Source organism: Eupeodes corollae, chromosome 3 (genome assembly GCF_945859685.1).
Source record: "Eupeodes corollae chromosome 3, idEupCoro1.1, whole genome shotgun sequence".
Lineage (NCBI taxonomy): Eukaryota > Metazoa > Arthropoda > Insecta > Diptera > Syrphidae > Eupeodes > Eupeodes corollae.
Window position 1 is genome coordinate 72,747,068 of NC_079149.1, and position 26,606 is coordinate 72,773,673.

At 33.2% G+C, this 26,606-nt stretch overlaps 1 protein-coding gene and 2 long non-coding RNA genes across 10 annotated transcripts; 2 read left to right on the top strand and 1 right to left on the bottom strand.

The window, feature by feature from the left end:
• The first annotated feature begins 587 nt into the window (after nt 1–587).
• LOC129952647 (uncharacterized) lies at nt 588–10,420 on the top strand. 2 transcript variants are annotated; one of them, XR_008782353.1, is made up of 4 exons: nt 588–782; nt 8,348–8,503; nt 9,616–9,694; nt 9,759–10,420. It is a non-coding gene; the product is annotated as an uncharacterized LOC129952647 (long non-coding RNA). The 2 variants fall into 2 exon arrangements; XR_008782352.1 differs by having other exon boundaries at nt 9,616–10,420.
• A 749-nt stretch (nt 10,421–11,169) lies between these two features.
• Nucleotides 11,170–19,395, bottom strand: LOC129949939 (uncharacterized). Of its 3 annotated transcripts, XR_008782067.1 has the most exons (4): nt 19,259–19,395; nt 18,980–19,191; nt 11,503–12,134; nt 11,170–11,384 (listed from the first exon to the last, which is right to left on the bottom strand). XR_008782067.1 is itself a non-coding variant. In XM_056061687.1 (2 exons), the coding sequence occupies exons 1-2, from the start codon at nt 18,905–18,907 to the stop codon at nt 12,088–12,090; spliced, it is 5,334 nt and encodes a 1,777-aa protein (XP_055917662.1). In that variant the 5' UTR covers nt 18,908–18,936; the 3' UTR covers nt 11,899–12,087. The 3 variants fall into 3 exon arrangements, 1 of the variants encoding a protein (XP_055917662.1); XR_008782068.1 differs by lacking the exon at nt 18,980–19,191 and having other exon boundaries at nt 19,259–19,379; XM_056061687.1 differs by lacking the exons at nt 11,170–11,384; nt 18,980–19,191; nt 19,259–19,395 and adding an exon at nt 13,621–18,936 and having other exon boundaries at nt 11,899–12,134.
• On the top strand, nt 17,615–19,476 carry LOC129949940 (uncharacterized). Of its 5 annotated transcripts, none has more exons than XR_008782073.1 (6): nt 17,615–17,752; nt 17,812–18,039; nt 18,094–18,258; nt 18,823–18,921; nt 18,992–19,234; nt 19,295–19,476. It is a non-coding gene; the product is annotated as an uncharacterized LOC129949940 (long non-coding RNA). The 5 variants fall into 5 exon arrangements; XR_008782071.1 differs by having other exon boundaries at nt 17,624–17,755; nt 18,989–19,234; XR_008782069.1 differs by having other exon boundaries at nt 17,624–17,755.
• The last annotated feature ends 7,130 nt before the right edge of the window (nt 19,477–26,606 follow it).

A 26,606-nucleotide genomic window follows, 5' to 3' on the forward strand; every position in this document is an offset into this window, starting at 1 on the left:
ACGTACGTGCTCAGCAAAGAAATGTTCGGTTCGTGAATTTGGAAGAAACTTTTATATTATTTAAGGATTCATTTTTTGATTACTTCTTTAAGTTGCTATTCTAGCGACTGTTGTGTTAAATAATAAACATAAACAATACAAATTGTAATCAAATTTTAGTCATTGTGTTATTGTAATACTCGTTGATTGTTCCTTGTCTTACAATACGCAAAACCCATTTGAACTCATTAAAAGAACACAAGCGTGCATTGGGACCGAAACAATCTATTGAAGAAATATTGTTATGACTGACTATATACTTATTTTATGTTTTTGAAATAGGTTTGCGTTAGTGAAAATCCTGAATAATATTTGTTTTATTTTCTCATTTACAGACCTACGTTGGGTTTCTTTTATGCTCTGCAGCGATATTAAAAAATTTAAACACCGAATTTAAAAGGCATGCATTTCAAAAATATCGGTCATCTGAAGAGAAGCACATACATTTAATAAGGCATCTGAAAGCTAACATTGAAATATTTGAGTGAGAAAACTAATTTAAGTTGAAATTTGTATTTAATCATTTTATGTTTTATAGTTTCTTAAATGTGATTCGAGCACTTTTTATGGGATCGAATATGGTGCACTTCTCGTACAGTTATTTCACAGCAGGACTTACAATGTTTCAAATTTCAAGACAACCTATTGGTAGCATTAAATTTTTTTCCATGATATCTGGCTGTAGTTCGTGTGTTTTTGGATTGGTATGTTACTGTGAAGCTGGACAGAAGATCACTAACGAGGTAACCGATTTTAAATACCCCTCCAAATTTAAAGCTTTCAGAAACACCAAACAAATTCAAATGCAAATTTTAAGCAGAACGTGCGTAAAAACTTATTTTAAAAAGACACATAGATTCAATTTATGGCAATTCTTTGTTTTAATTTGAAGAGCTTCTTTATATAAACCCACTTTAATGTAATCAATAATAAGCTGTTTGTAACCTGGGCGGGTATGTTATGGTCTTGAAGAAACCTTAATCAAATGTGATATGTCATAGATACAGTGTAGATACACATGTGAGTTCGACAGATGTTTAGTGCTATGACTTTCAAATCGGTGAGCAATGACTAACCACATACAAAACTTATGCAAACGTTATTACTGCAAAAAGAGACTTAAACCATTAAATGTGCCTTAAAAGCGTATTATCGGCTCTTAAAGAACCACTTGGAGCCACATTTAGAGCTGTGAGACCTAAAACTCTTGCATATACGTTTGCATTCTGCACAAAAGAATAGAAAATATCTTATATGAAACATCAACCCATCTACTTCCAACAACAAAAGAGACTTTCATAAGCTAATGCATACTCTCGATCCTTCTTTAAAGCCCTTCAAACTTTCCCCAAGACCAAATGTAGAAACACCTTTGCATTTAATCTAAACCCACAAAATAGACCTCTGCACCAATCACAAGTAAGAAAAAGTCTGCATAAATACCCCTCCAATAGTTTTGCAACCATCTCACTAGTTCGAATGCAATGAATTTTAATAAACCCTTTGGCAATAACAACGGCTAATGTAATTTTTCAAATAGACAAAATGCAGCATCAAGAACCTATGGAAACACTATATATTTAAAATTGAAACAACCTCCTTCGAATTCTTTCAATAGAGGAATCCATTTTGTTATAAATATAAAACATCTTGATAACTATAACCAGGACACTTGCTATAGCCAAGAATTTCAACAATATGCAATTCCCTCACTTTCAAATATCATCTGCCGCCTCCCGGTAGACACTGCTTAGGTTAGGTTAAAGTGGCAGGCCATGATGGAAACGGACACACTTAGGCTAGTTTAATGGCCCATTGGGATACCACATGAATTTTGAGGCTTCCTCCTAAGCTCAATGGAACCAGTTTGAGTCTCTTACGAAACGTGAGAGGCTGATTATGCTGATAGAGCAGGGCATGTAAAGAAAAGGTGAATACGTCTAACCGGGTGGCGTACTTTCCTATGAGACAGTGTGCTGTTATGACACCTATTATCGAGCTAATATGCGATCTGTTTAGAGATAGCAAGCACCTTGAACGCTTTAAATCTAGTGTTGGTCAGATGTTTTTCGTGACCGTGACACGTGGTGATGTTTTTCCATCTGGTGTTTGGCTTCTTCATATATACGGATATCATATGTTAATATCACGTTTTCTTTAAGCCAGGAAAAGACTTCTTTTACTGCCAAAAGTTCCGCCTGGAACACGCTACAATGATTGGGAAAGCGGAATGAGATAATTAATTTCTGTCGTTCAGAGTACAGACCTCCACCAACCCCTTCTTTTGTTTTTGAACCATTTGTATAAAAATGAAATGACTCATCTTCCAGGAATGCCCTATCGTCCCAGAAAGATCTGTGAGGTATAGAAATCTGGAAGTTTCTGTCAAATTGCAGTTGGGAGAAGGTGTAGTCTGTGTGCTTTGGAATTGATTCTAAATACCTAAGAATTACGGAGTGGCCAATGTTGTTGTTAGTCCACTCCGACAAAGCTTTAAGGCGAATAGCAAAGCTTGCAGTTATTTGTTTGCTAAATATGTCAAGAGGTGTTAGGTAGAGTAAGGTGTCCAGTGCCGGTGATGGGGTCGTGCAAAGTGATCCGCTTATACATAGGCAAGCTGGACGGTAGACATATACAAAACGGAGACATTTTTTCTTAGACCAACTGAGATAAAACCATTCGTTTCTATTTCGGAGGGAATCTGCACAGCCAACACCTGGTAAACAATTTGTGAAGTATACCATGGTATAAAAACATTGGTCATAATATCCTCCTAGAACAACCAATTAAAGTGTGACCATGCTCAAATTCCCAGTATTGAAAGATACATATTATGTATGATTTTATTTGGTTGCCATTTGGGCTGGAGAACGCCATTTCAACCTTTCCACGCTTAATGGATCATGTATTCAATGATCCTCTAGAAAAAATATGTTTAGTCTACTTAGACGACATTGTAATTTTTCGACTTCATTACAAGAATGTATAGACAATTCAAGAAAATTATTCCTAAGATTCCTGGAATTCAACTTCAACATTCATCTTGACAAAACCGAGTTTTTTCCTTAAGAAACAGCCTTCCTTCTAAATAAATACATTTTCATATAAATTGGATATAAATGCATATGTGCACTTAAGAGATATTTTATAACTGCCTAACCTTCATAAGTACCTATCGAAACGAGAAATTTTGGGTGAGGCAGTTATACCGAGTTTTATTGTACCCGAACCACTAAAAGACATTCATAACCATAACTGATGCTTCTAATACTACCCTGGGAGCAGTGTTATAACAAGGTGAGAAAGGTAAAGATTAGGATGCAACTATATAATAAATTACAACAAAAATTTAAAGGAGATACAAGTCTGACAATATTGATATATTATCCTCCATTTTATAAATAACAATGCCAACAACACCAAACCAATTTATTAAATAAAAGTAAGTAAGATATACAAAAGTTAGTAGATGCAATTTTAAATCCATTAGGAATAAAAGTAAGAGACACACATTTTTTTAAAAATAGGAATCAAGAATGGTGTTAAGACTAAAATTTAGTTTAATAACGAAATAAAAGAAGCACATACATGTAGCAGCCTCAAACGGATGAACATTCCACACATTCCTTTTTTATCCTAAGTCAACATATTTGCAATAGCCAACGTGTAGTAATATTATATACTCAGTTTATATCTACGTCCATTCCATTCAAAACCATATGTTTAGGCATTTAAATATTAGATACAAATTGTGTTATAAAGTTTGGTATATTTTATGCTCCGATATTAAGAATTAATGCTGTATTCAGCCCTGGATTTACCCTTAGGCAAACAAGGCCCAGCCTAGAGCATGAAAACAGGGGGGGAGGGGCTTGTACCTCTACAAATTACATTATACATTTAATCACCCATAATCTTGTGCACATAAAATGCCAACACTCAAGTATTTTACTGTTCGTTTTCCACAAAACTATAAACAAATGCAACTACTAGTTGTACAAACCATGCCGAACAAAATCATGCAATTTATGAACAGAAAAACTACCGCAAGAATGCGGCAGATATACGAGGTGTGTTCAAAAAGTACCCGGAATTTATAATTTTCGCGGGTCTGGAGAGTCCGAAGGTCAAATTTTGTTTTAATTGTGCCCCTAAAGTATGATACAATTTTCAACTATATTCACTGTTTACTTTATCTGTGGTAGTTGCTATGGCTCGACGTGTTTTTACGATTTCGGCGATTTTTGCAAAATTCTTTCCAAAACTGCTGAATTTTAACCAAAAAAACAATCGCATGAACACCTCTCAGGAGCTGTTAAATGACGTCAACAACGATTCAAGTTTGCTTGAAACGGTCATATCATAACTGATGATGAAACATGGGTGTATGGTTATGATGTCGAAACCAAAGCACAATCGTCCACCTGGAAGGATCTAACGTCACCAAATGCGAAAAAAGCACGTCAAGTTCGATCAAAGGTGAAAGTTTGCTGTTAACTGTTTTCTTCGATTATAATGGCATAGTGCATCAAGATTTCTTGCTACAAGGTCATAAGGTTAACAAGAAGTATTACCCTGAAGTTATGCGACGTTTGTGTAAAACAATCTGAAAAAATTGCTCAGATTTATTTGAAAACAATTCCGTTGTCATGACTCATGACCCCAATCTCCATATTCATCAGATATGGCTCCGTGTGACTTTTTCCTGTTTCCAAAGTTTTTCCTCTATTGAAGAAATAAAGGCCGAATCGCTGATTCTCAGGACATATCAAAAAGTGAATATCAAGATCAAGATTGCTTCGAAGATTGGAAAAAACGCTGGTATAAGTGTATTATATCTCGGGGGGACTACTTTGAATGGGACGACATTCATGCAGACGAATAAATAAATATTTGTTTGAAAAAAAAATCCGTGTACTTTTTGAAAAAAACAGTTCATAAATGTCATCAAAGTAGGCGCCTATAAAAAAGAATGACAGAAATAATGAAGAATTTTCTTGTCTTCAAAAATTCTTTCAAAATGTTCAATAAAAATGTTTTCTATTATATTATTTACTATATATCAAGTTATTATTCACAAATCATTTTATTTTTTGCCAAAAATATTCAATTATTTTAACTACTCATCTTGTTCTGACATTTTGCTAAATGCTAAATACTGCTGCATTTTTACATTAATGAACTTATCCTTACTCTATTCTTAAATTTTGTTGTCTTTCGTCGTAATACTAAACAGTTGAAGGGCTGGCAATGGCAACATACATAAACGTTTGTCCACATAAATGTATTCCCTCTAATTGTTGCGCAAACTGTCGGAGTGTCTTTGGTGTATGTTGTGTTGGTGTACATGTTTACCGTGGCGTCTTGGTTTGAATAGCCATTTACGTTTGAGGCTGTATGTATGAGTCTTGTTAGCGTTAGATTTCGACCAGAAAGATTGAATTTATGTAAGTAGATGCAGTTTGAATGGTAATTCGAGCTTATGAATATGCGCAGTTTATTGGCAACTATGAAAATTATTTTTGGCTGAAACAATTTTGTGGGATTGACTGGGATAGACAGTTAATTGGCATTTTTAATAACAATAGTTTACTTTGGTAGTTCTATAGTGATTTTTCTAGATATTGTTTTATGTTTGTTGTATAGTATGTTTTCATAAATTTATCGATCATTATCTATGTTGTGCGCTTTTTGCAGTGAATTCAGTTTAGTGGAGCTCAAAAATGGAAGCTAGCTAAGAAACAAGAACATGAGGACCAAAATCATGGCGAATTACATTACACGTAGATCCCACTTCGGAATTCAGAGAAATTTTCAAAACCAAATGCAAAATCGTGTTCATACTAGAAGCATATACTTAAAAAAATGGTTCCTGTTATTTGCACATTATCTGAACGTTAAATTTTGTTAGTCACAGTTCTGTGGATTGCTGTCTTATCGCAGCTGATTTTTCCGTTGAACAACCGCTGCGCATTTTTTTCTGCATCAACTAGAAATCGGCACACTTTAAAATATGCTCTTAAAGATGATTAAGTGTCAACATATTTCTCAGATACGAGTTGGGAAGCTAATGCTGCAGCTGTTTCTGCAATAATTAAGGCATTCAATAAGTTATTACATATTTTAAGCGACATGGCTAAGGACGATTTACTTAAAGGAGATATTTGAAGGGAAGATGGTGATTTACATACAAACATTTTTAAACTTGAATTTTTAATGCTTGTTATATGGGACGATATCTTTTAGAGTTTGTTACATAACTGACGCGCTAGAATTTGTATAAATCATTTTGCGATCAGCTAGAATAATTTCAATAATATTGAAATGCGCTCTAAAAACCAATGGTAATACCCCCGAAGATAATTTGAGCCCAAATAATAATTTTCAAATTAATGCTTTTTAAGCCATCAATGAAATGAAACAATCGATATTAAGGACGGTGTCAAGAGTTTGGTGTCAAAATATCGTAAAGATTTATATTCCCGGGCTTGCTGAAGAATTTGTACAGTTCCATCGCTATGTTATGCACAAAAATAGAAATAATTTTACATTTTGTAATCAAGCTTATCTATATATATAAATAAATGTGGAAAGACAGTTTATTATCAGCCTTTCCATACGTAGACACAGCATTTCGTTTTATTTTAAGTTTTATAGTAACAAATATTTAAACTGAAAGGTCATTTTCACAATTAAAGCGATCAGAAAGTCCTTGTCGAACAATGATGACTCAGGAAAGACTTATGCACTATCTTTGCTTTGCATTCGCAGTAACTTGCTTCACGAAATAATTATTGATAGAATTATAAAAGACTGCTCTATAATAGGAAATTAAGAAAACAATAGGTATTTTACAAAATTTCATAAATGTAAATATCACTACGAATAAAATTATTTTTGTTGTATAAAATATATGATAATATAACGGTATATATAAATATGGGGCACTATTTGCTTCTTGGTTTAGTGCTCAAAAAAACTAAATCAGGCCCTGCTTGAATCGAGTATAAAAGCATATTTAAGTTCTTAGTGTGGCAGCTCCAGCCAGGTTAAGGTCGGCACTTAAGCAAAAGCGTAAGACATTAATTACGCTTAGGGACGCCTTGTTACTTAACATTAAAAACTTAAATATTCAAGTGACGTTCTTTCTTTTTTCAAAAATCTGATACCACGACAAAAACATAAATGTTAAAAACAATCCAAGTTCTATACAAATAACCTACAAATATTAAGCATTAAAAAGGGTGATTTTTTAGCTATTATCTTTTTGGAAACACTGGTTAAAAAAAGCTGAAGCACGTTTTGTTTTTTGTTTTGTTTCATTGTCAAACATCTTCAGTTTGATCTATAATTTAACCATGACGCTTGCAAATTATTGAATTTCATTATCTAAATGTGTGCTCTGTTAAGAAATTCATAACGTTAAATTTTTGGTGAATGGGCTTTTGGAAAGTTGGCCGAAGATCCACTTTTTTACCGAAAAAAAAAATTGTGTTCAGTGACGAAGCTCATTGGGTACGTTAATAAGAAGAATTGTTGATTTTGGAGTGAATATCAGCTAGAAGCATTGCAAGAGCTACCAATGCATCCAGAAAAAGTCACAGATTGGTGCGGTTTATGGGCTGGTGGTGTCATTGGACCGTACTTCTTCAAAAATGATGCGAATCGTAACGTAACTCTGTACATTTTATTTCACGTTCGGGACCGTTCAATTGGCCGCCTAAATCGTGCGATTTAAAGCTCATGTCTTTAGAGACAAGCCCGCTTCAATTGACACATTGAAAGATAACATTAAAGCATTTATTAGTGAGATACCGGTTGGAAAGAGTATGCCAAAGTTGGACTAAGCGGATGGACCATTTGAGGCGCAGTCAAGTTCAACATTTGCATGACATAATTCTCAAACATTTAATTATATGGACCGTAGGTACTATCGATTCACATGAAGATTTCATGGATTTTCTGAATTTTATGTATTTCTTTTTTTTTAAACTTTTCTATAGCTTTTAAGAAATTACCCTTTATTAAGACTAGCAAAGGTTTAAAATGAAATTATTTTAGCCTTGTGATACTGAAGTAATTCTTAACAATAGTAGACATTTCGTATTAAATGATTATTGTCTAAAATGTTATGGGTTTACTTGGATAGTTTTATTATTTAGGATTCAATTGGTCCCAATTGCCTACGCGTTCTGGTAATCTTAATCAATCTATATTTATCATCCAATTGAAAATAGCTGTATGCGCGTTAAAAATAAATTTCTTCTCAATAATTTTGTTAATTGAAAAGTATGTTTTCTTTAAACAGATGCATTCGTTTTGGCAAAATCTGTACTTTTCCGATTGGTATGAGCAACCTGTCAAATACAGAAGATCAACAATTTTTGCATTACTGACAACTCAAAAAAACTATTTTATGTTGGCTGGAAAGTTAATGACATTGTCAAGAGAGACGGAAAAACAGGTAACATTATATATTACAATCATCACTTTTTTAATTCTGTACCAATAAGTCTTTACATGTTAAGAGCCGGCCATCTACGAACGAACCAATGAGGTCCCTGTACTGACAATTTAATTGTGATAGAGTAATAGTTTCCTATGAGTTATTGACACTTCCTGTGAATTCGCCAATGTATCATACAAATCACACTGAAAGGATTATGAATAAATTTATATTGTCAATCACAGTATTAACATTTAAGAAACATTAACATTAAGATGAGGATGCCCAAGCCCATTGGTTTTGAATGTCCGGAGGAATTTTTGAACCACTCCATTTCCATTCGTGTAATGCGCGGCTAAGAAAAAAATATTTATACTTAGAATACTATTTTCTAAATGAGGTTTCTTTGAAGAATAATGTAAATGATTTGAAGGGAGAAATGCATGATACTTCACTTGATTTCTAATGTTTATGAAAAAAGTAATAAGACAATGACAGATTCGCAAAAATGTACATTTGTAGAATGTTTTATTGAGGTATGTGGAAAAGCTGAAATATTTTGTTGGTGCCCAAATTCAGAGGAATAATGGTTTATATAGATTACATGCATATGTTAAGGGAAAAAAATGTCCACTATGTACAGTATTTTTTTAAGTTAAAATACATACATTTCAAGTGATCTATAAGAAGTTCTACCTACCTGAAGAGATTATTTTATGGTTCAGCAATTCTTAAAAAGAAAACAATTTTTTTAAATTGCTATTTTCGTAGGTTTTTATTTTCTGACCAATATTAGTTATCAAATAAAGACATTCTTTACTCAGTTTTTGGAACAGTCTTCAAAATTAAAAATGTATGTTTTGGATTTAATAAAAAAAAAATTTTAATAAATGTATGCAAAAATAGGATAAGTTAAAACAACTCAAACCTACCCTAAAACTTCAAATCAAAAAAAAAAACTCGAAAATAATGTGCAATTTTCAATTCAACAAATTAAGATACGGACACGTAAATAAAAACAAAACAAAACATAATATTTTGCACATATATTGATCTCCTGCATTTTGGTCATCTACTTATGTATATTATTTAATGTATCTATGCATATTACTCTTCCCTTTTCCTTTCAGATACTTCAAGCTATTTTTACATATTACACTTTTTTACTGCAATTCAATCAATAGATGCGTTGAATAAAAACTCTCAAAGGTACGTAAAAGCATCGACGATATTTCTTCAACGAGAAAGTTCTTTTAAAGTAGTTATTTTCTAGATATGTATCAGTATCTTCTGATGCTATCTTCTGGATGAGTACTTGTAACCAAATGAGTAAGATTATTGAATCCTGGAATCCTGAATCTTGGTTTTTAGAAGCATTCAATATAAAATGAGTCAATCTATTATATAAAAAAAGAACAAACAATTTCATCGTTTTAATTTGTTATTTTTGCAATTTCACGTTATTTTAATTAAATTTAATAAAATTACTTAAAAAGGATATTGTTTTTATTTAATATCAATTTTGTTTTGAAATAATGTATAATGTAATAATAAAAAAGAATTAATTTTGCACTCGTTTTTAAACACTCTCTTCTCACAATGACGTTATATGAATACGACCATTCGAGTTGCTCCTAAAAATAAAGGCAAAGTTGAAGTTCACTAATAAACAAATTCTGCGAAAAAATATGTATGTTTTTAAGACTATATGAGGTTTGCATTCTCTCGTATTGTTTTAATTCGTTAAAACAATAAATCTTAAATTTTCCGTTATAAACTGTTCATTATAACTATTCATTAGTTTTAAGCGATACCGTTATTTTCGGTAGGGTATAATAATAATTAAACAGACTTGTGCCGCAATCAGGTATCGTATGAGAATATCATTCAAATCTTTGAGAAAGATTTCTTTATTTATCTACAATATTGCCGAAATTAAAACTGCTATACGATCGTTCAAAGTGGAGCACTGAAACCACTTTAACTTGAAAGAATCTATAGCAAACAATTCTGATCAAATTTTGTTCATTTATTAATTTTAATTTTTTGTATGAATCCTAGAGTATGCTTTACGTTAAAAGCAAGTCCAGTGGAAATAATTTTTGTTATACGTTAGCATAAACTAAACTCATTAAATCGAAAGAAAAACAATAGTAAGCAAGTAGTTATAAACAAAACATCGGTATACGCTTTATGCGAACATCGTTGGATGTACTATCTCAATCATCAATGTGATTTATGTATAGGTATACATATGCATATACTTTATACATACATATATACATGCATACATTTGTTGATAATCATTTTTAAACAACGTTTTTAAGTACATACATATATGCTCTTTACATATACATGGGTAATGTTAATTTTCCACAGTCCCACCAATCTTTTCATTTTTATGGTAAGTCAATCTAAATTTGTCTTATTTTAATCGTGCACGACGTCATATCTGCCGCAATAATTTCTGCATTATTAGATTGACATATAAGGGCGAACTCTTATATAAACTCAATATAAAATTAAGATTAAGTTTATTTTCAAAATGCCACTTTCTTAATTTCCAACAAACATCCATTTTTATTTTGCTCTTTATGAAACTGAATTTAGGAAAGGTTAGTTTTACTCGTAAGAACAAATTTATACCGATTCAAAAAGAATAAATACTTACTTACTTACTTAAGGTGGCGCTACAGTCCGGGGCGGACCTGGGCCTCAACCAACAAGCGTCTCCAGCCAGCTCGGTCCCTAGCTAGCTGTCTCCAGTTTCGCACGCCAAGTTGGTTGAGGTCCTCTCCCACCTGGGTGCGCCACCTGAGTCGCGGTCTTCCTCTACTGCGCCGTCCCTCGGGATTGGATTCGAAGACCTTCCGGGCTGGAGCGTTGATGTCCATCCGCTCTACATGATGAAAAAGAATAAATATACATGTTTAATCTGACTCGAATAAATATTAAAAAATAAATAAATAAATCTGTTGGCGCAACAGTCCGTTGATAACTAGGGCCCAATGACTTACAACTCTCAAAGATTACTGTGAGCGAGTTCTGTTGTCAGGCATAAAGTTGAGCTACAGTTTTAATCCAAATCCGAACGGCTAACTTGAGAAAGCACTTTTCATGACAAGAAGAATTACTTTTGGATAATTTGTCGATTCCTCGCGAAAGGCAGTAGCCGTGAAAAAAACTATTAGATGGCATAGGCAGGTATCGAACCAAAAATCTCTGGCATGACAGTAAAACGCACTTTTTTTAAATTCAATTGTATTAATTTTTGTATTATTGTATTATTTATTTTTTTATTTATTAGAAAATTTAAAAAAGAACTAATTTCAATGTTTGTTTTTTTATTTTTACTTAAAAACTACTTAAAAGAAGGTCCATGTTTCGCCGATAAATTAAAATAAAAGACGATCTTTTCGTTCCAACGTTATAAAGAAGAATGATTTATTTTCTTGACATTATTGTCACAAAATAGGCATAATGGTATAACAATAAAAATGAAACATGATAAGCAGAATTTGAATTTGACATTTACAATTATATAACTTTATAAAAACAATCAAATTGAAGACTAGTTGGTGGGTGGCGTTCTGTTTCTTAGCTCAACATTCCTCCCCGGCGTGAACATAGTTCTCAACTCCATCTTCGTCTTGAGACATCATGAAACGATAAAATTAAATGATTAATACGATTCAAAAAAAATAAAACATATAGCACTAGATTAGGTACGGAGACATAAACAGAAAAGTTCAAACAAACAGATCTGGCTGAACGTCAGATATTAAATTTCCAATGTGACTATAGTTGTCTCATTCTAGTCCGTGCACCTTGATTTTCGCTTCGGTCTTTGTTGTTTGTAAATTTGTAAATTGTGTTCAAGTTTGTTTATCAGTGATATTAAATTGTGTTATTTTGTTATAAATAATAAATAAATTGTTAAATATTTATCTGTGGTGTGTGCTGCTAAATAAGGGTAAGTTTTTTTTTTAAATTTTGTGTTAATATTGTAGGTAAGTTTAGTATAATAGCGTAATTAGTTGCATTTTACTCTTCCATAAGAAATACACAGGTTTGTGTGTTTCCCATAAGAAATGCACAGGTTTGTGTGTTTCTCATAAGAAATATACGAGTGCGTGTGTTGCCCATAAGGAAAGTACATGTTCGTGTGTATTTCGTATCTCCATTGAGTAAAATTCCATTCGTTGCAGACTAAAGGTCCCTTATTGGTTTCGAAAAAAAATATTTTTTTTTATTATTATGATATTATTAGTGGACTGTATTATTATTAATTTTTTGTATTAATTAAGTTAATCGACGATAACAGTGGGGTGTTTTAGAATTTTTTTTAGAAAAAAAAAAAATGTTGTTTTTTTTTTGTTGATTTGGTTGACATCGTTTTAATATTTAATGTTTTAATTATTGCTTAATCTTAGTTATAGATGATTGTTTTGTTGATTTATATTTGAATTAGAGTTGAATGTGATTTTAAATGTGATGAATTTATATGTGATTATTTATTTGTTATTAAATGAAGAATGTTCTTGATGACATTAATGATAATATAACAATGTTAATTAACATGTTTAGGTGTTTTTTAGTACGTGTGATACTTATGTTTTCTGCTGTGATAAATGAGTATGATACTGTGTAATTGTGGGTGATAGATTTAAATTGTTTAAAAATGCAATATCTCAATACGTTTAATGCTGATTTTTTGTGAGTAACATTTTTTGAATTGTGCAATTGAATGTCTAATGTTGAATATTTTGATTTTCTGTGACAACATTAGAATTGCATGACTGTGATAATCTGAAATATGACTGTTATATTCTGATTGACTGATTCATATTTATTGGTTGACTGAGTGTTTGTATTCGATTGATTGACTGAGTGTTTGTATTCGATTGATTGACTGAGTGTGTATTTCGATTTTGACTGAGTGTGTATTTCGATTTTGACTGAGTGTGTATTTCGATTTTGAGTGTTTTAGTGAGTGCATGTTTTGGTTCTAAATGAGAGATTGTTTTGTTATTGATTCAGTAATATAATTTCTCATGGTTAAATAATTGAGTTTTCGTCGAAAGATTTGTTACAGGGTAGAAGGCATATTTTAGTTATTGGTCTTTTGAATTCACCTGATTTTGTTTTTATAGTTACGACACGTGTAAGCTTATCAGCTCCTTGTACTAGTGAGGTAATACGTGCAAGAGCCCATTGCGATGGTGGCAGGCGTTCATCTTTTAGCAATACTAAATCTCCAACTTGAGGTTGTGGCTGTTGGTGTAACCATTTTGGTCGACGTTGCATTCGAGATAAGTACTCTCCGCTCCACTGCTTCCAGAATGAGTTGACGGCTGCTTGCATTTTATTCCATCTATTTAGATGAGTAATTTTTTCGTCGTTTATATCTGCTTCTGGTACAAGAAAACTTGATGTTCCAATTAGAAAGTGTGCTGGTGTTAAAATGGCGAAGTCTTCAAAGTTGTCGGATAAAGGACATAGAGGCCTCGAATTTAAACATGCTTCTATTTGAGTTAGAAGTGTGCTGAGTTCCTCAAATGTAAGGGTCTCGTTCCTAACGATCCGCTTTAAGTGAAATTTAACAGATTTCACTCCTGCTTCCCATAGACCTCCAAAGTGCGGGGAAGCGGGAGGAATAAAATTCCACTTTGTTCCGATGTTGGTTGTTGCTAATTGGACTTGCTTCCAGTCGAAATTTGCGGCCTTCAGCATTTTTTGAAGTTCGGAATTCGCTCCTACGAAGTTTTTTCCACAGTCACTGTAGATTTCTGTGCAAATACCTCGACGTGCTGTAAATCTTCGAAAGGCTGCCAAAAAAGTTTGAGTTGTCATATCGGTGACAGCTTCAAGGTGTATTGCCTTGGTTGCTAAACATACAAATATGGAGAAATATCCTTTGAACGTTTTTCCTCCACGGCCTTTCCAAGATTTGACATCTATCGGTCCAGCATAGTCTACCCCGATGTGGGTAAATGGTCGCGAGATTCTTACTCGGGGAGCTGGAAGATTTCCCATTAATTGCTGTAACGGTTTCGCTCCAAAACGAAAACAGATAGTACAGTGGTGAATATATTTTTTAACACTAGTTTTTAGGTTGAAAATCCAATATTTTGTCCTTATATATGCGATCGTTTGTTGTATTCCACCATGGAAAGTGTTTTCATGCGCCTCCCTAATCAAAAGTTCTGTGAAGAGATTGCTAGATTTTAAAATAATTGGATGTTTCTGTTCGTATTGTAAATTTGAATTTTGTAAACGTCCTCCTACTCGTAGTATTCCATGACTGTCAATAAAGGGATTTAATGATCCAAAATGTTTACCTGATGTTGGATGCTTTGTCAAATCCTTGAATACTTCTGAAAAGTGCTGTCTCTGTACTACTCTAATGCAATTAAAGGTTGCATTTCTAATGTCGGTTGTTGAAATTGGGCTTTTTAACTGGTCTTGTGATAATTTTTTAACAAAAAAGAATGCAATCCTCCGGCAGTAAGCAATGGTTCGTACGAGTTGTTTAAAATCTGAAATTTTGTTAATTAATTTTTGTACTTCATTTTCAGTTTCAACGACGCAATGCAGGTGGATTTTTTCTGGACGCATTTCTTCTTCTGTTTCAAACGATGATGTTGAACTTGGGCTCGAAAACTTCCAATCGGATTGAAGGTAGTCTGGTCCTCGCCACCAAAGACAGTTGTCTTTAAGTTCCAATGGTGAAACTCCTCTGGACGCAAAATCTGCTGGGTTCTGTTTTGTAGGAACATGATTCCAGATGTTGACATTTGTTAATCTCTGTATTTCGGCAACTCTGTTACTAACAAATGTTTTCCATTTTGATGGCGGTGCAGCAATCCAACATAAAGTTATCATAGAATCCGTCCACGCAAACGTTTTGACATCATTTAATTTTAAGACCTTTTGAACATAGTTTAAAAGTCGAGCTAACATCACAGCACCACATAATTCAAGTCGAGGAAGCGATATAGTATTGAGTGGTGCAACTCTAGTTTTCGACATAACAAGGTTGGTGTGAATTTTATTATTTTTGTCCAAGGTCCGTAAATAAACTACAGCTCCATAAGCCTTCATTGAAGCATCGCTGAATCCATGTAATTCTACTTTTAAATTATTCTTTTCAGTTTGCATCCAACGTTGAATTTTGATATCTTGAAGAACTGGTAGTTGTGTTTGTAGAGATAACCATTCTCGCTGCAGTTCTGGCGGAACAGGTGCATCCCATGCCAAACCCTTCACCCATAACTTTTGCATAATGATTTTTGCCAAAATCACACATGGTGAAATCCATCCAAGGGGATCGAAAAGTTTGGCAATAGTTGAAAGAACTTCTCGTTTGGTGACTTCTACTGATTCGGATTTGGTCCACTGAAAAGAAAAGGAGTCACTGTAAGGAAGCCATTTGATTCCAAGAGTCTTGATGTGTTCTGCTGACTCAAAGGGTAGCATGAAATCAACTGCACGGTCTTGATGAGCGATGTTCACAAGAGCTTCTTCAAAATTACTGGCCCATTTCCGAAGATGGAAGCCAGCTGATAATAAGAGTTGGTTGATTTCGGTCACTTTCTGTTGAGCTTTGTAAATTGAGTCTGCTCCGCTTACTAAATCATCAACGTACATGTCTTGTCTTATCATATCAGCTGCTAATGGATAATTTTGCCTTTCATCATCAGCGAGCTTATTCAAAGTACGTGTTGCCAAGTAAGGAGCAGATGCGGTTCCAAAAGTTACTGTTTTTAAACGATACAGCTTCAAAGGACTCTGGTTGTCACTTCTCCAATAAATTAGCTGATAAAGCGTGTCTTGGTCTCTCATTTGAATTTGCCGGTACATTTTTTCAATGTCCGCTGTCAAGGTAATCTTAAAAGTTCTCCATTTTAAAATGATGTCCATAATGTTTAATTGTGTCTTAGGTCCAACCAAAAGATGTTCGTTCAAGGACGTTCCGTCAGAAGTTTTGAAGGTAGCATCAAAAACTACTCGCAACTTCGTTGTGGTACTGGACTCCATAAATACAGCATGATGAGGCACGACATAATAGAATGGTGAATTAAGAATTCCTTGGCTGACATCTACTTCTTCCATGTGATTTAGTTGAAGGTACTCGGAAATGCAAGCTGCATATTGTTTGTGTAACTCTGGATTGTTGTTGAGTCTTCGTTCGAGTTGAAGAAATCTTCTGAAGGCTCCTTGCTGACTGTTTCCAAGTGCAGGTCTATCACCGTCCTTGAATGGTAAGGCAACTTCAAATCTTCCATCTGGTAAACGGCAGGTGTTCATCTGAAAATGCTTCTCACAAGCAGCGTCTTCCGCAGCTTCAGGTTCATCGAACGGTGTTTCTTTAATTTCCCAAAATTTGCGAAGTTGTGAATCGATGTCGACAAACTGCAAGTGTATCCGAAATGTTTCGACAGGTACCTTACCAAAGACGATCCATCCAAGTTGAGTGTTTTGAGCAATTGGAGCAACTGCTTCTGTTCCCCTGACTATCTCCGGCAGAACTATTTCACTAAAAACATCACTACCTAATAGCAAGTCAACGTTAGCAGGTTTGTGAAATGAGGGATCGGCTAAACTCAAACCCTGAATATGGGTCCATTGATGTGGAAGAAACTCTTTATTGGGAAGTAAACCAGTTAAAGTTTTAAAAACGAACGCCCTAGCACCTATCTCAAATGAGGTATGTATCGATTTTAATTTTATGTTGACAAAGCTTTGACAAGAACCTGTTTTGTTATTTCCAAATCCAGAGACTTCGACAAGGGTACGACATTTTCTTAAATTAAGTTGTTGTGCTGCTGCTTCGGTGATGAATGTTGCTTCTGAACCTGGATCTATCAGCGCTCTCAAATTCACAAACTCTCCGTTCAATGACTGAATCTGAACTACTGCTATGGCAAGTAGAACGAAAGAATTCGCTTGATTTGAGAGGTGATAACTGCGAGTGGTGTTCGTTGATGAAGCTTGATCACTACCTGGATGAAATGCTGGAGCGTTTGGATTGATTTGTGTTGATACTGGATAGCTATTTTGATTTGAATCTGGTATTGGATTTCTACGATGTGGTTGTGAATTGTGCGAATTAGACGGCTGTGAATTGTTGAACTGTGAATCTTGAGAAAATGAAGGTTGATTGTTAAATGACTGCTGAGTAGAATGAGAATCGTGTAAAAGTGAGTGATGTTTCTGTCTGCAGTGATAACATCGTTTCTCACTCGGACATTTGAATGTTTTATGGTTGTAAGCCAAACAATTTTCACAAACTCCTATTTGTTTAACTATCTTCATTCTTTCAGGTACATCCAAATCTAAAAATGAGTAACAAGAGCGAAGTGTATGCTGACCGCGATGACATACTGCACAACTACGAGTATCCTTCCTTGTAGAATTCAAGTGAAATACTCTTGGTTTGAATTTAGATGGTTCCTTACTAGTGGAATCTAATGACTTCAACCCTGATTGGCAAACAACTTCTAAAGAACGAAAACGAGTTTCCAAAAAAACTGAAAATTCATGGAAAGAAGGTAGCTCCTTTGTTAATCCAAGCTTTTCTTCCCATAACTGTTGTGTTTTTATAGGTAGTTTTTGTAGCAATGTGAAAATCACGAAAACATCCCAACTTTCTACTGGCACACCTAAGTTCTTCAAAGCATGAAGCACTTCTTTCGATTTATCTAACAGACACTTGATGGAATCTGACGTTTCAACCTTAATTATTGGCTGCTCAAAAAATGATTTTAACTGTGAGTTGACTAAAATTCTTTTGTGGTCGTAGCGTGTTGTCAAAATTTCCCAAGCCTCATCATAATTATCATTATTAACCTCTAAATAGTCTAATAATGATGCAGCATTACCCTTTAAACATGATTTTAAATATGTCAATTTCTCGATATTCGATAAAGAAGAATTGTTGTGTATCAATGACACAAAAAGGTCATGGAAAGGACGCCAAGTATTGTAATCTCCATAAAAGGTTGGAGGAGTTATACGAGGAAGCTTAATCTCATGTACATGTGGTGTTTTCATAGTACTATTAAAATGAGATTCATCATTCCTTTCTACCTTTCTAGTGGCTTCACCAGATTGACCACCATCTAACTTCACCAATTCTTCTAAATCGTTTAGAATGTCTGATTTATAACAGAGACACATTTCGACAATGAAATCATATAATTCTTCACACTTATCCGCTACATCTTCGCTTTCATCTGATTTCTGAATGTCATCGAAAAGACTACTAATTTTCTTATAGTTATCATCTAAAACACTCAATCGAACATGCAAATAACTCTTGGATTTTCTTTCAGCACCCAAATTTTTATAACTCGTGAAACTCTTTTTGACTTGAGCACAAGTTTTCTTAAATAATTTCATTGAGGCTGATTCACTCATTGTAATATATGTATGTATGTATATATAACACTCAATATATGATATGATAAATATAAAAATTATTGCACTCACTTTAAAAAGCAGGATAAATGATGAAAATTCCACACGATGATTTCGACAAATTCTCCACAGTTTCTGCACAGTAATGATGAACGGTGATAATGATGGCAATAGTTAAAACGGTGACAACGGCAATAACGGTGACAACGGTAATGCAGCAACAGTTATAACGGACAACAGTTATGAAGCAACGGCAATCCAATATCACATTTGGTGGTTAAATTCTCCAAAAAATATAGATTTTCTTTGTTACGTTTATTGCACTTTGTGTAATTTGATATAATTACTCACATGAATTTATAAATTAATTGTGTTGATTAATTGCAGGCTGAGATGCTGACTGGGTACTTCGCTGGACAGGACACTGATTGGGAACTCCGCTGGACAGGACACTGACTGGATGCTCCGCAGGACAAGACAACGTATGGGTACTTCACTGGACAGTATGCTCGATGACGCTCGACGTACACTCACAATTTGTATTTTTTATCACAGTATTTTGTTTTGATTATATCACAGTATTATTATTTTACTTTATTTATCACAGTCTTTAAGATTTACTATCTGTATATTTATCACAATCAACTTTGATGATATGTATATATGTCGTATTAGTTTAATCCGGCTCGAAGGACCAAATGTTTCGCCGATAAATTAAAATAAAAGACGATCTTTTCGTTCCAACGTTATAAAGAAGAATGATTTATTTTCTTGACATTATTGTCACAAAATAGGCATAATGGTATAACAATAAAAATGAAACATGATAAGCAGAATTTGAATTTGACATTTACAATTATATAACTTTATAAAAACAATCAAATTGAAGACTAGTTGGTGGGTGGCGTTCTGTTTCTTAGCTCAACAGTCCATAATATAAGACTTAAAACTAATTTTAACTACCTATAACCTACTTAACATTTTTTTATTTTTCATATTTTCCTTTCCTTTTTTTCCTTATTTTATGTTTTTTTTTATATACCAATATACCTATATACATACATATATATAATATAATTTTTTTATTTTTTTTGTTTGTATTTTGTGCCACCATGCCTATTCTACTTAAAACTAAACCCTAAACTAACAGTCCAACGCACTAACCATCATGCCACGGGTACTACCGAATGTATATTAAATACGTTTTTATATAAAAATTAAGTTATAGTAGATTAAAACATAAACGGGAAGATGGAATCTGGGGTTAGTACGACAACTCAGGCGACAAAGTTTGATGACCTATTTGTATAGAACAGTTGAAAACAAGCATTTTTTACTGAGGGAGGGAGGGGTCTATCTCCCCCCGTTAAGGCGGTAGGAGCAATTTAAAAAAATATGAACCTTAAATGGAAACAAAATAATTACAAAATATTGGTAATACTTACAATTGAGTTTTATATATTTTTTTAAAACCAACACTTTTTTCTATTAGTTTGCTTTTAAATCAAGTCAAAACTATGCATAGTTTAAAAAAAAAATGTTTTAAACTCAAAATTTGTGCAAAAAAGTTTAAAAAAAGATTTAAAGAATCATTTTTCAAAACTTTAAGATTATCTACTATTGTTTTTCACAAATAAAAACAATAGCATATAATCTTGAAGTATTGAAAAATTACACTTTAAAACTTTTTTTAACTTTTTTTTAACTCAATTTTGAGTTTAAAATTATTTTTTTCAAAAACTACTCATATTTTTGACTTGATTTGAAAACTAATAGAACAGAATGTTGACTTTAAAAAAATGTATAATATTTGTGTTTGTATAAGTGTTACCGTTATTTTGTAACTATTTTTTTCCATTTAAAAATTTTTTTTTAAATTGCCCCTATCTCCTAAACGCTAGGAGATAGACCCCCCTCCCACAGTATAAAATGCTTGTTTTTTAACTGTTCTTGAAAAATCCGTTATAATATATTGTCGCTTGAGTTATCGTACTCTTGACTGGAAACTGTTTAGACGAATTGAGATAAAAAGGTATGGTAAAGATTTTGGTTTTGAGTCTTTAAGGAACTGCACGGAATTATTGGTGCTGCCACTACAGTGTGTTTGATGTATGGATAATTGCGATTTTCAACAGCGATTATTATTATTTTATGTAAGTTTTTATTAGTGGAACGATATCTTATTTGTTGTATTTAAATAATGTTTTGTATAGCAAGGGGGAGGGCCCCGATCCGACGAGCATAAGCCGTGCGTCGACAAGCTGCTGTTGTGGAGGGATATCCCATTATTAGTCCCAACCATTATTCTTGCATTTTAATTATTCTTTTTAAACCGAAGCAGCATTAAGTTAATACTGAAATGTTATAAAGAACACCGCAAGTGTTCGATACAATTGCACTCAACTATGCAAATTTTGTATAATTTTGTTTTTAGTCCACAGAAACTATTATCATGCATCCGTCAGTTTTTGTTTATTTTAGTTACTTGTTTATTATGTTGGCCTAATTAATAGTCCAGTAGTGCAAAACCGTGAAAAAATTCGCACTTTTTCAGTTATTGGTGTTTTAACTTTAACATAAACTATAATTTTTGCCTACAACTGAGTATGTAATTTATTTACTTAGTTTGCCTGGAGATGTTTTTAAAGAAAAAAAGTGATAAATGAAACAATTCTTTTAACTTAATCTCAATATGGCTTTATTTAGGAACTGATGTGTTCGTGATGGGTATTGGCTAAAAACTGACCTACAAAATATTTATCTTGAAATAATTACATTATTAAATCATACCGATAGTAAAATCACGCGGGTGCATGAAGTACATGAAATTGAACTGCTTCCGACTGCCAAAGCTGACTATTTGTATGCTGAATGCATGGTGCGATACTTTCTGTTGAATGATATGACTTGATGAATTTTTTTTTGATTCATTTTTATTAATTAAATCTTTCAATCTTATAATCTTAAACCTATCTTAAAGGTAGACAAAAATTCATAAAACTAGCCTAATTATCCATAACTAACAGCTAACTTAATGGTCCCATACAGACACTCTAAGTTAAACAATAATTCTTAATACTAATGCCTTTCGGCCCTTAGATCTTTTTTACTTTAATTTGAATTTTATTTATTTTGTATTTATTAGAAAATTTTGAAAAAAAAACTAATATCAAGATCCTGTTTTATATTTACTTAAAATCTACTTAAAATAAGGTCCTTAATATAAGACTTAAAGCTAATTTAAACCACCTATTCTACCTACAAACTACTTAAAATTAAAACAACCACAGCAGCAAATCTAAATATCTAACATTTTTGTTTTTTATATTTTGTTGTCTTTTTTTAAAATTTTTGTTTTGTATTCAATGTTTTTCTTTAATGTATTTTTTAATTTTTTTTTCTGTTTTGTATTTCTTTTTGTACCACCATGCCTATTCTACTTAAAACTAAACCCTAAAACTATAAAACAAGTATATAAGAAGGCCAAGGCTTACAACCACATCCCGACTACCCACGATCAAGTGCCAATTGAAGCCACCAATACTGGTTCTCCTGCTTCACCCTATCAGTTCGGTAGCGTTCGGACACAGCCCTACTGAACCGAAGGAGCTCTGCTCCACCTTGAGCCATGACGTCCCGATTGTATGGGAGTCGCCTATCCACGGTTCTTCATCTGACGTGGTAGATTAACGGAACTGCCAATCTATCCTGTATCAGACCGCATTAGTCTTAAAAGAGGAATGCCTCTGGTGGAATGAAGCCGCTCAAGCGTGCACTTTCAAAATACTCGTCGTTCGCATAGAACGCCCCGAAAATTAAATCGTTGGTTGAAGACATAGCTCTTGCAATGTGACCTCGAACGAGTTTTATCACGAAATTGTCAATTCTGTTGATTCGAGCCTCGTTGTATAGGACCTCGTTGGAAAAGTAATTTAATCTTGCGCCAAGTCTTGCACGTATCCCTCGAGGCTCTAGCTAAGGGATTCCGGAACAGAATTGTTTCGACTTCTGGACATTTATTTTCAGTTTCCAGTCGTCGCAATATCGCTGAATCTTGTCGAAATCACGCTGCAAGAGAATTCTAATAACCTCAACCTTTCGGGCCGTTCTGTACGCAATTAGATCGCCGGCGTACGCAATTGCCTTTGTAAGACTACCTATCAGATTGCTGGTGTAAATGCTGAAGAGAATCGGCGAATTCACCGCTCCCTGTTGAAGACCATTTTTAATTGAGAATGTTGTGGTAGAAGTTACATTGCCACTTTTGACTACTACCGTTAAGCATACCAAAAAAAAAAATATATACAACAATGGCTTGCTAATGCCAATTTAGGTAAAGAACCACTAACCATACGGTTACAAAGGCCTTTTCCAAACCAACCAGAATAGCACCTGTGCATTGTTGTTTTGATTTATTCCTTTGGATATCAGAAACTAGTTTAGAAGCAGCATGAATTGTGTCATGACCCGCGTTGAACCCGAACTGTTTATCCGGAATAATTTTGTTGTCCGCAGCCCACTTAGATAGAGCCCTATTAATGATCTTTTCGAAAACTTTGCTGATCCTCGGAAGAAGACTTTTCGACCGAAGAGTTTACTTGTTGGAGTTGTCCTTTCCCTTTTTCGAGAGAGGATGAACCACAGCGGTCTTCCAATGCACTGGATAATATGCATTATTCAGTGCATTATTGAAGAGTGTGGTGTAAATGACAATTGCTTCCATCGGTAAATGTCTTAGTACAACATTGGATATACCATCGACGCCTGCTGACCTTTTGTTTTTTATTGAATTGAAGATGAGCTAAAGCTCAACCTTCGTCACTAACAAGGGACTTGGTCCCGCTTGCTCGGCAATTATGGCATTTGACATGACTTGAAGAATCCTCAATTTGGGCGGCAATTTAAATGTAATGCGAATAGGTTAACTTGTAGACTTAAAGTTGTAACAAAAAAAATTACAAATAAAAAACAAAAAAGACCATTTTTCATAATTTCTAATAACTCTGAAGTGAGCAGTTGCACAAACAAATAATTTTAAACAAAAAAGAACACATTAGCTTAAGAAAAATATTTCTATTTAAAAATAAAATTACTTTAAATTAATGAAGGAAATAATTTGTGTAATACCCGTGGCGCGATGGTTAGTGCGTAGGACTGTCATGCTAGCGGTCCTACGATTTTTTTTTTCACGCATACTGCCTCTTGCGACGAATTGATAAATCATCCAAAAGTAATTCTTTTCATGAAAAGTGCATTCAAAAATTAGACGTTCGGATTGGGCGTGAAAATTGTAGGTCCCCTTAATTCCTGAAATGACTCACTTACAAGAATAATTGAGTGTAAAGTAACTAGGCCTTGGGTCTCTACGATCAACTGAAGTCACCCTGAAATAAAATAAAGAATAACTTCAGGTGGGAATATGACATAGTATCAAGCCATGAAAGACATAAACATTTTTAAGCAACCACATTTTAAAATTGAATAAAGAAATGTCTGCATATAGAATAGTGAGAGTGAGCATCTTTATTACTTATATAAAATCGTAACCATTGAATGAACCATTTGTTGGCATTGAAGCCCTTTGTTGTTCTTGTCATCGATATCATCTTTATTTCATCCATCCTTTGCTCCTTATTTTGAATTCTAAAAGGCTTAAAAGCTAAAACCTGTTGAGATGTTTCCAATTCCCCGAGCACTTAATCAATACATTCATTGAAAAGCAACAGGGAGAGCATAATATCGCATGAATAGATACTTTATTTACATGCAAAAATTTTCTTCTAAGAAAACTTCGAGGAATAGGTACGAGTATGTATGTTCCAGGAATGGTCCAACTTGTAAACGTAAAATACGTTCCTATTTTGTATTAAATAACAAAAATAAGAATACAAAAAATACACACATGTTCATCTATGCATGTTTTATGTAAAGCTTAAAGAAATCAAATAAATGTTTTCTTATTTTGTTGAATACCATTACATTAATATTTACTTAAAGTTTCTTTGTAATGTTCAATATATATAAATGTAGGTATGTAAATGTACGCCACAAACGCAGTTAACAAAATTATATGCAAATCAAATAATACAATTCTTAGTTTTTTTTTGTTAAAATTTGTGACTCCCAATGATCAAAATTTTATAAATGAGAAACGTAAAGTAATAATGAATATGTAAATTGAATACGTATTAAGCTCTTGACAAAGTTCTAAAATAAATTAAAAATTCGTTTTTTTTTTAATATTTAGAACTCGAGCAGTTCTTCACATCTAATCATGTCTGTATAGAGCTCGGTTTAAAATCTTTTTAGAGTTCTAGGTATTTAAGATCTCAGTTGAATGGAACTTAGTTCTTACGTGTTTTTTGAAATGTTTGTACAACCCCGTAGATGGTTCTGACTCGAAATTCTGACATCTTACACACAAACTATTTGTCAATTTTTTTCCGATTTAGGATTTGGTTTCGATATTCATACTTTTTGGGAAATAAAAATTTTATTTTCGTATTTTATTGGATTTCATAAATATTATATTTTTTAGATCTTGTTTTTATGGATAAAAGTCTTGAAGTTCGGTAAGATCCAACAAATTTTAAGTAAAAAGATTATAGTATACATCACCAATCACTTGAGATTAAGTCTAATTCTTCTGCTTTGATTGAATATGGTCACTGGAGACGAAAATTAAGAGTAATTTTAAATGTTTTTGGTCATTTTTGAATACTAAAAAAAATAGATTGGTATAACATGTAGTCTATCTTATAAAGAAGTATTTTCAGTGATAGGCTTTGATTATCTACAGATGATGTGATGCCAGCTTTATTGTCTCTAGACAACAGATACAATTTCACCATAATTTTGCAGCCTCACTATTTTATATTTTCAGTATGCCCTTGCTACAATTTTAAGTTAATAAGAAACATTGACTGAGTATTCCTCTGCACATATCTGGATCTAATGCAACTGTGGAAATTATAAAGACATATTGCTAAACTATAGTTTAATTCGAAATCACATTTCCCAGCAACAGCGTAGCTTCATAATCGACATGAACCAATTTATCAATAGTTATAAATTACGGTCTTTTAATTGATTGAAAGTCGACGTTATTCATACCGATTTTAAAAAGGCTTTTGAGCGCATCCAACACAATGCTTTTTTTTTAAACTTTAGTTACTTGGATTTCACTGTAATCTCCTTCATTGGAATATGATGATAATGATTATGATTTGCCAAATTGTATTTTATTTTCAATGTATCTTTTATATGCAGAAGATCTCAAGATGTTTAACTGTCTAAGATCTTATTAAGATGCCAGAAAGATTCAGATTGGTATTGTCTGCTGTTAACTGGTGTACTAGAAATGGATTATTATATCAGTTTTAAAAAATGAAGTATTGTTATATTTTGTATGATACTGGAATCAGTTGTTAATGGACTTATCTTTGTTTATAAAATAAGTTTTTCGATTCAAATTGCCCATGTTATTCTTGAGTTAAATCGATGTTGATTTCAATGTTGATTCTTTTTACTTAACCAAGTATTTATATATTTTATAAGCTTTACCGAAGATTTTTTGAAATTCAAATATTCCATCTTATGAGAAGGCGAGAGCTGTAATTAATTTAACACCTTTTGTATTGCGAAGAATGTTACTTCCTACTTCCTCTTTGCTTCATGTTTAATATTTATGTTTGTAAGT

Coding starts and splice junctions, on each gene's coding strand:
- LOC129949939 (XM_056061687.1), bottom strand. CDS start 18,907: ATGAGTGAATCAGCCTCAATGAAATTATTTAAGAAAACTTGTGCTCAA. Junction 12,135..13,620: donor AACTATAAAAACAAAATCAG/GTGAATTCAAAA, acceptor TGATGTCTCAAG/ACGAAGATGGAGTTGAGAAC.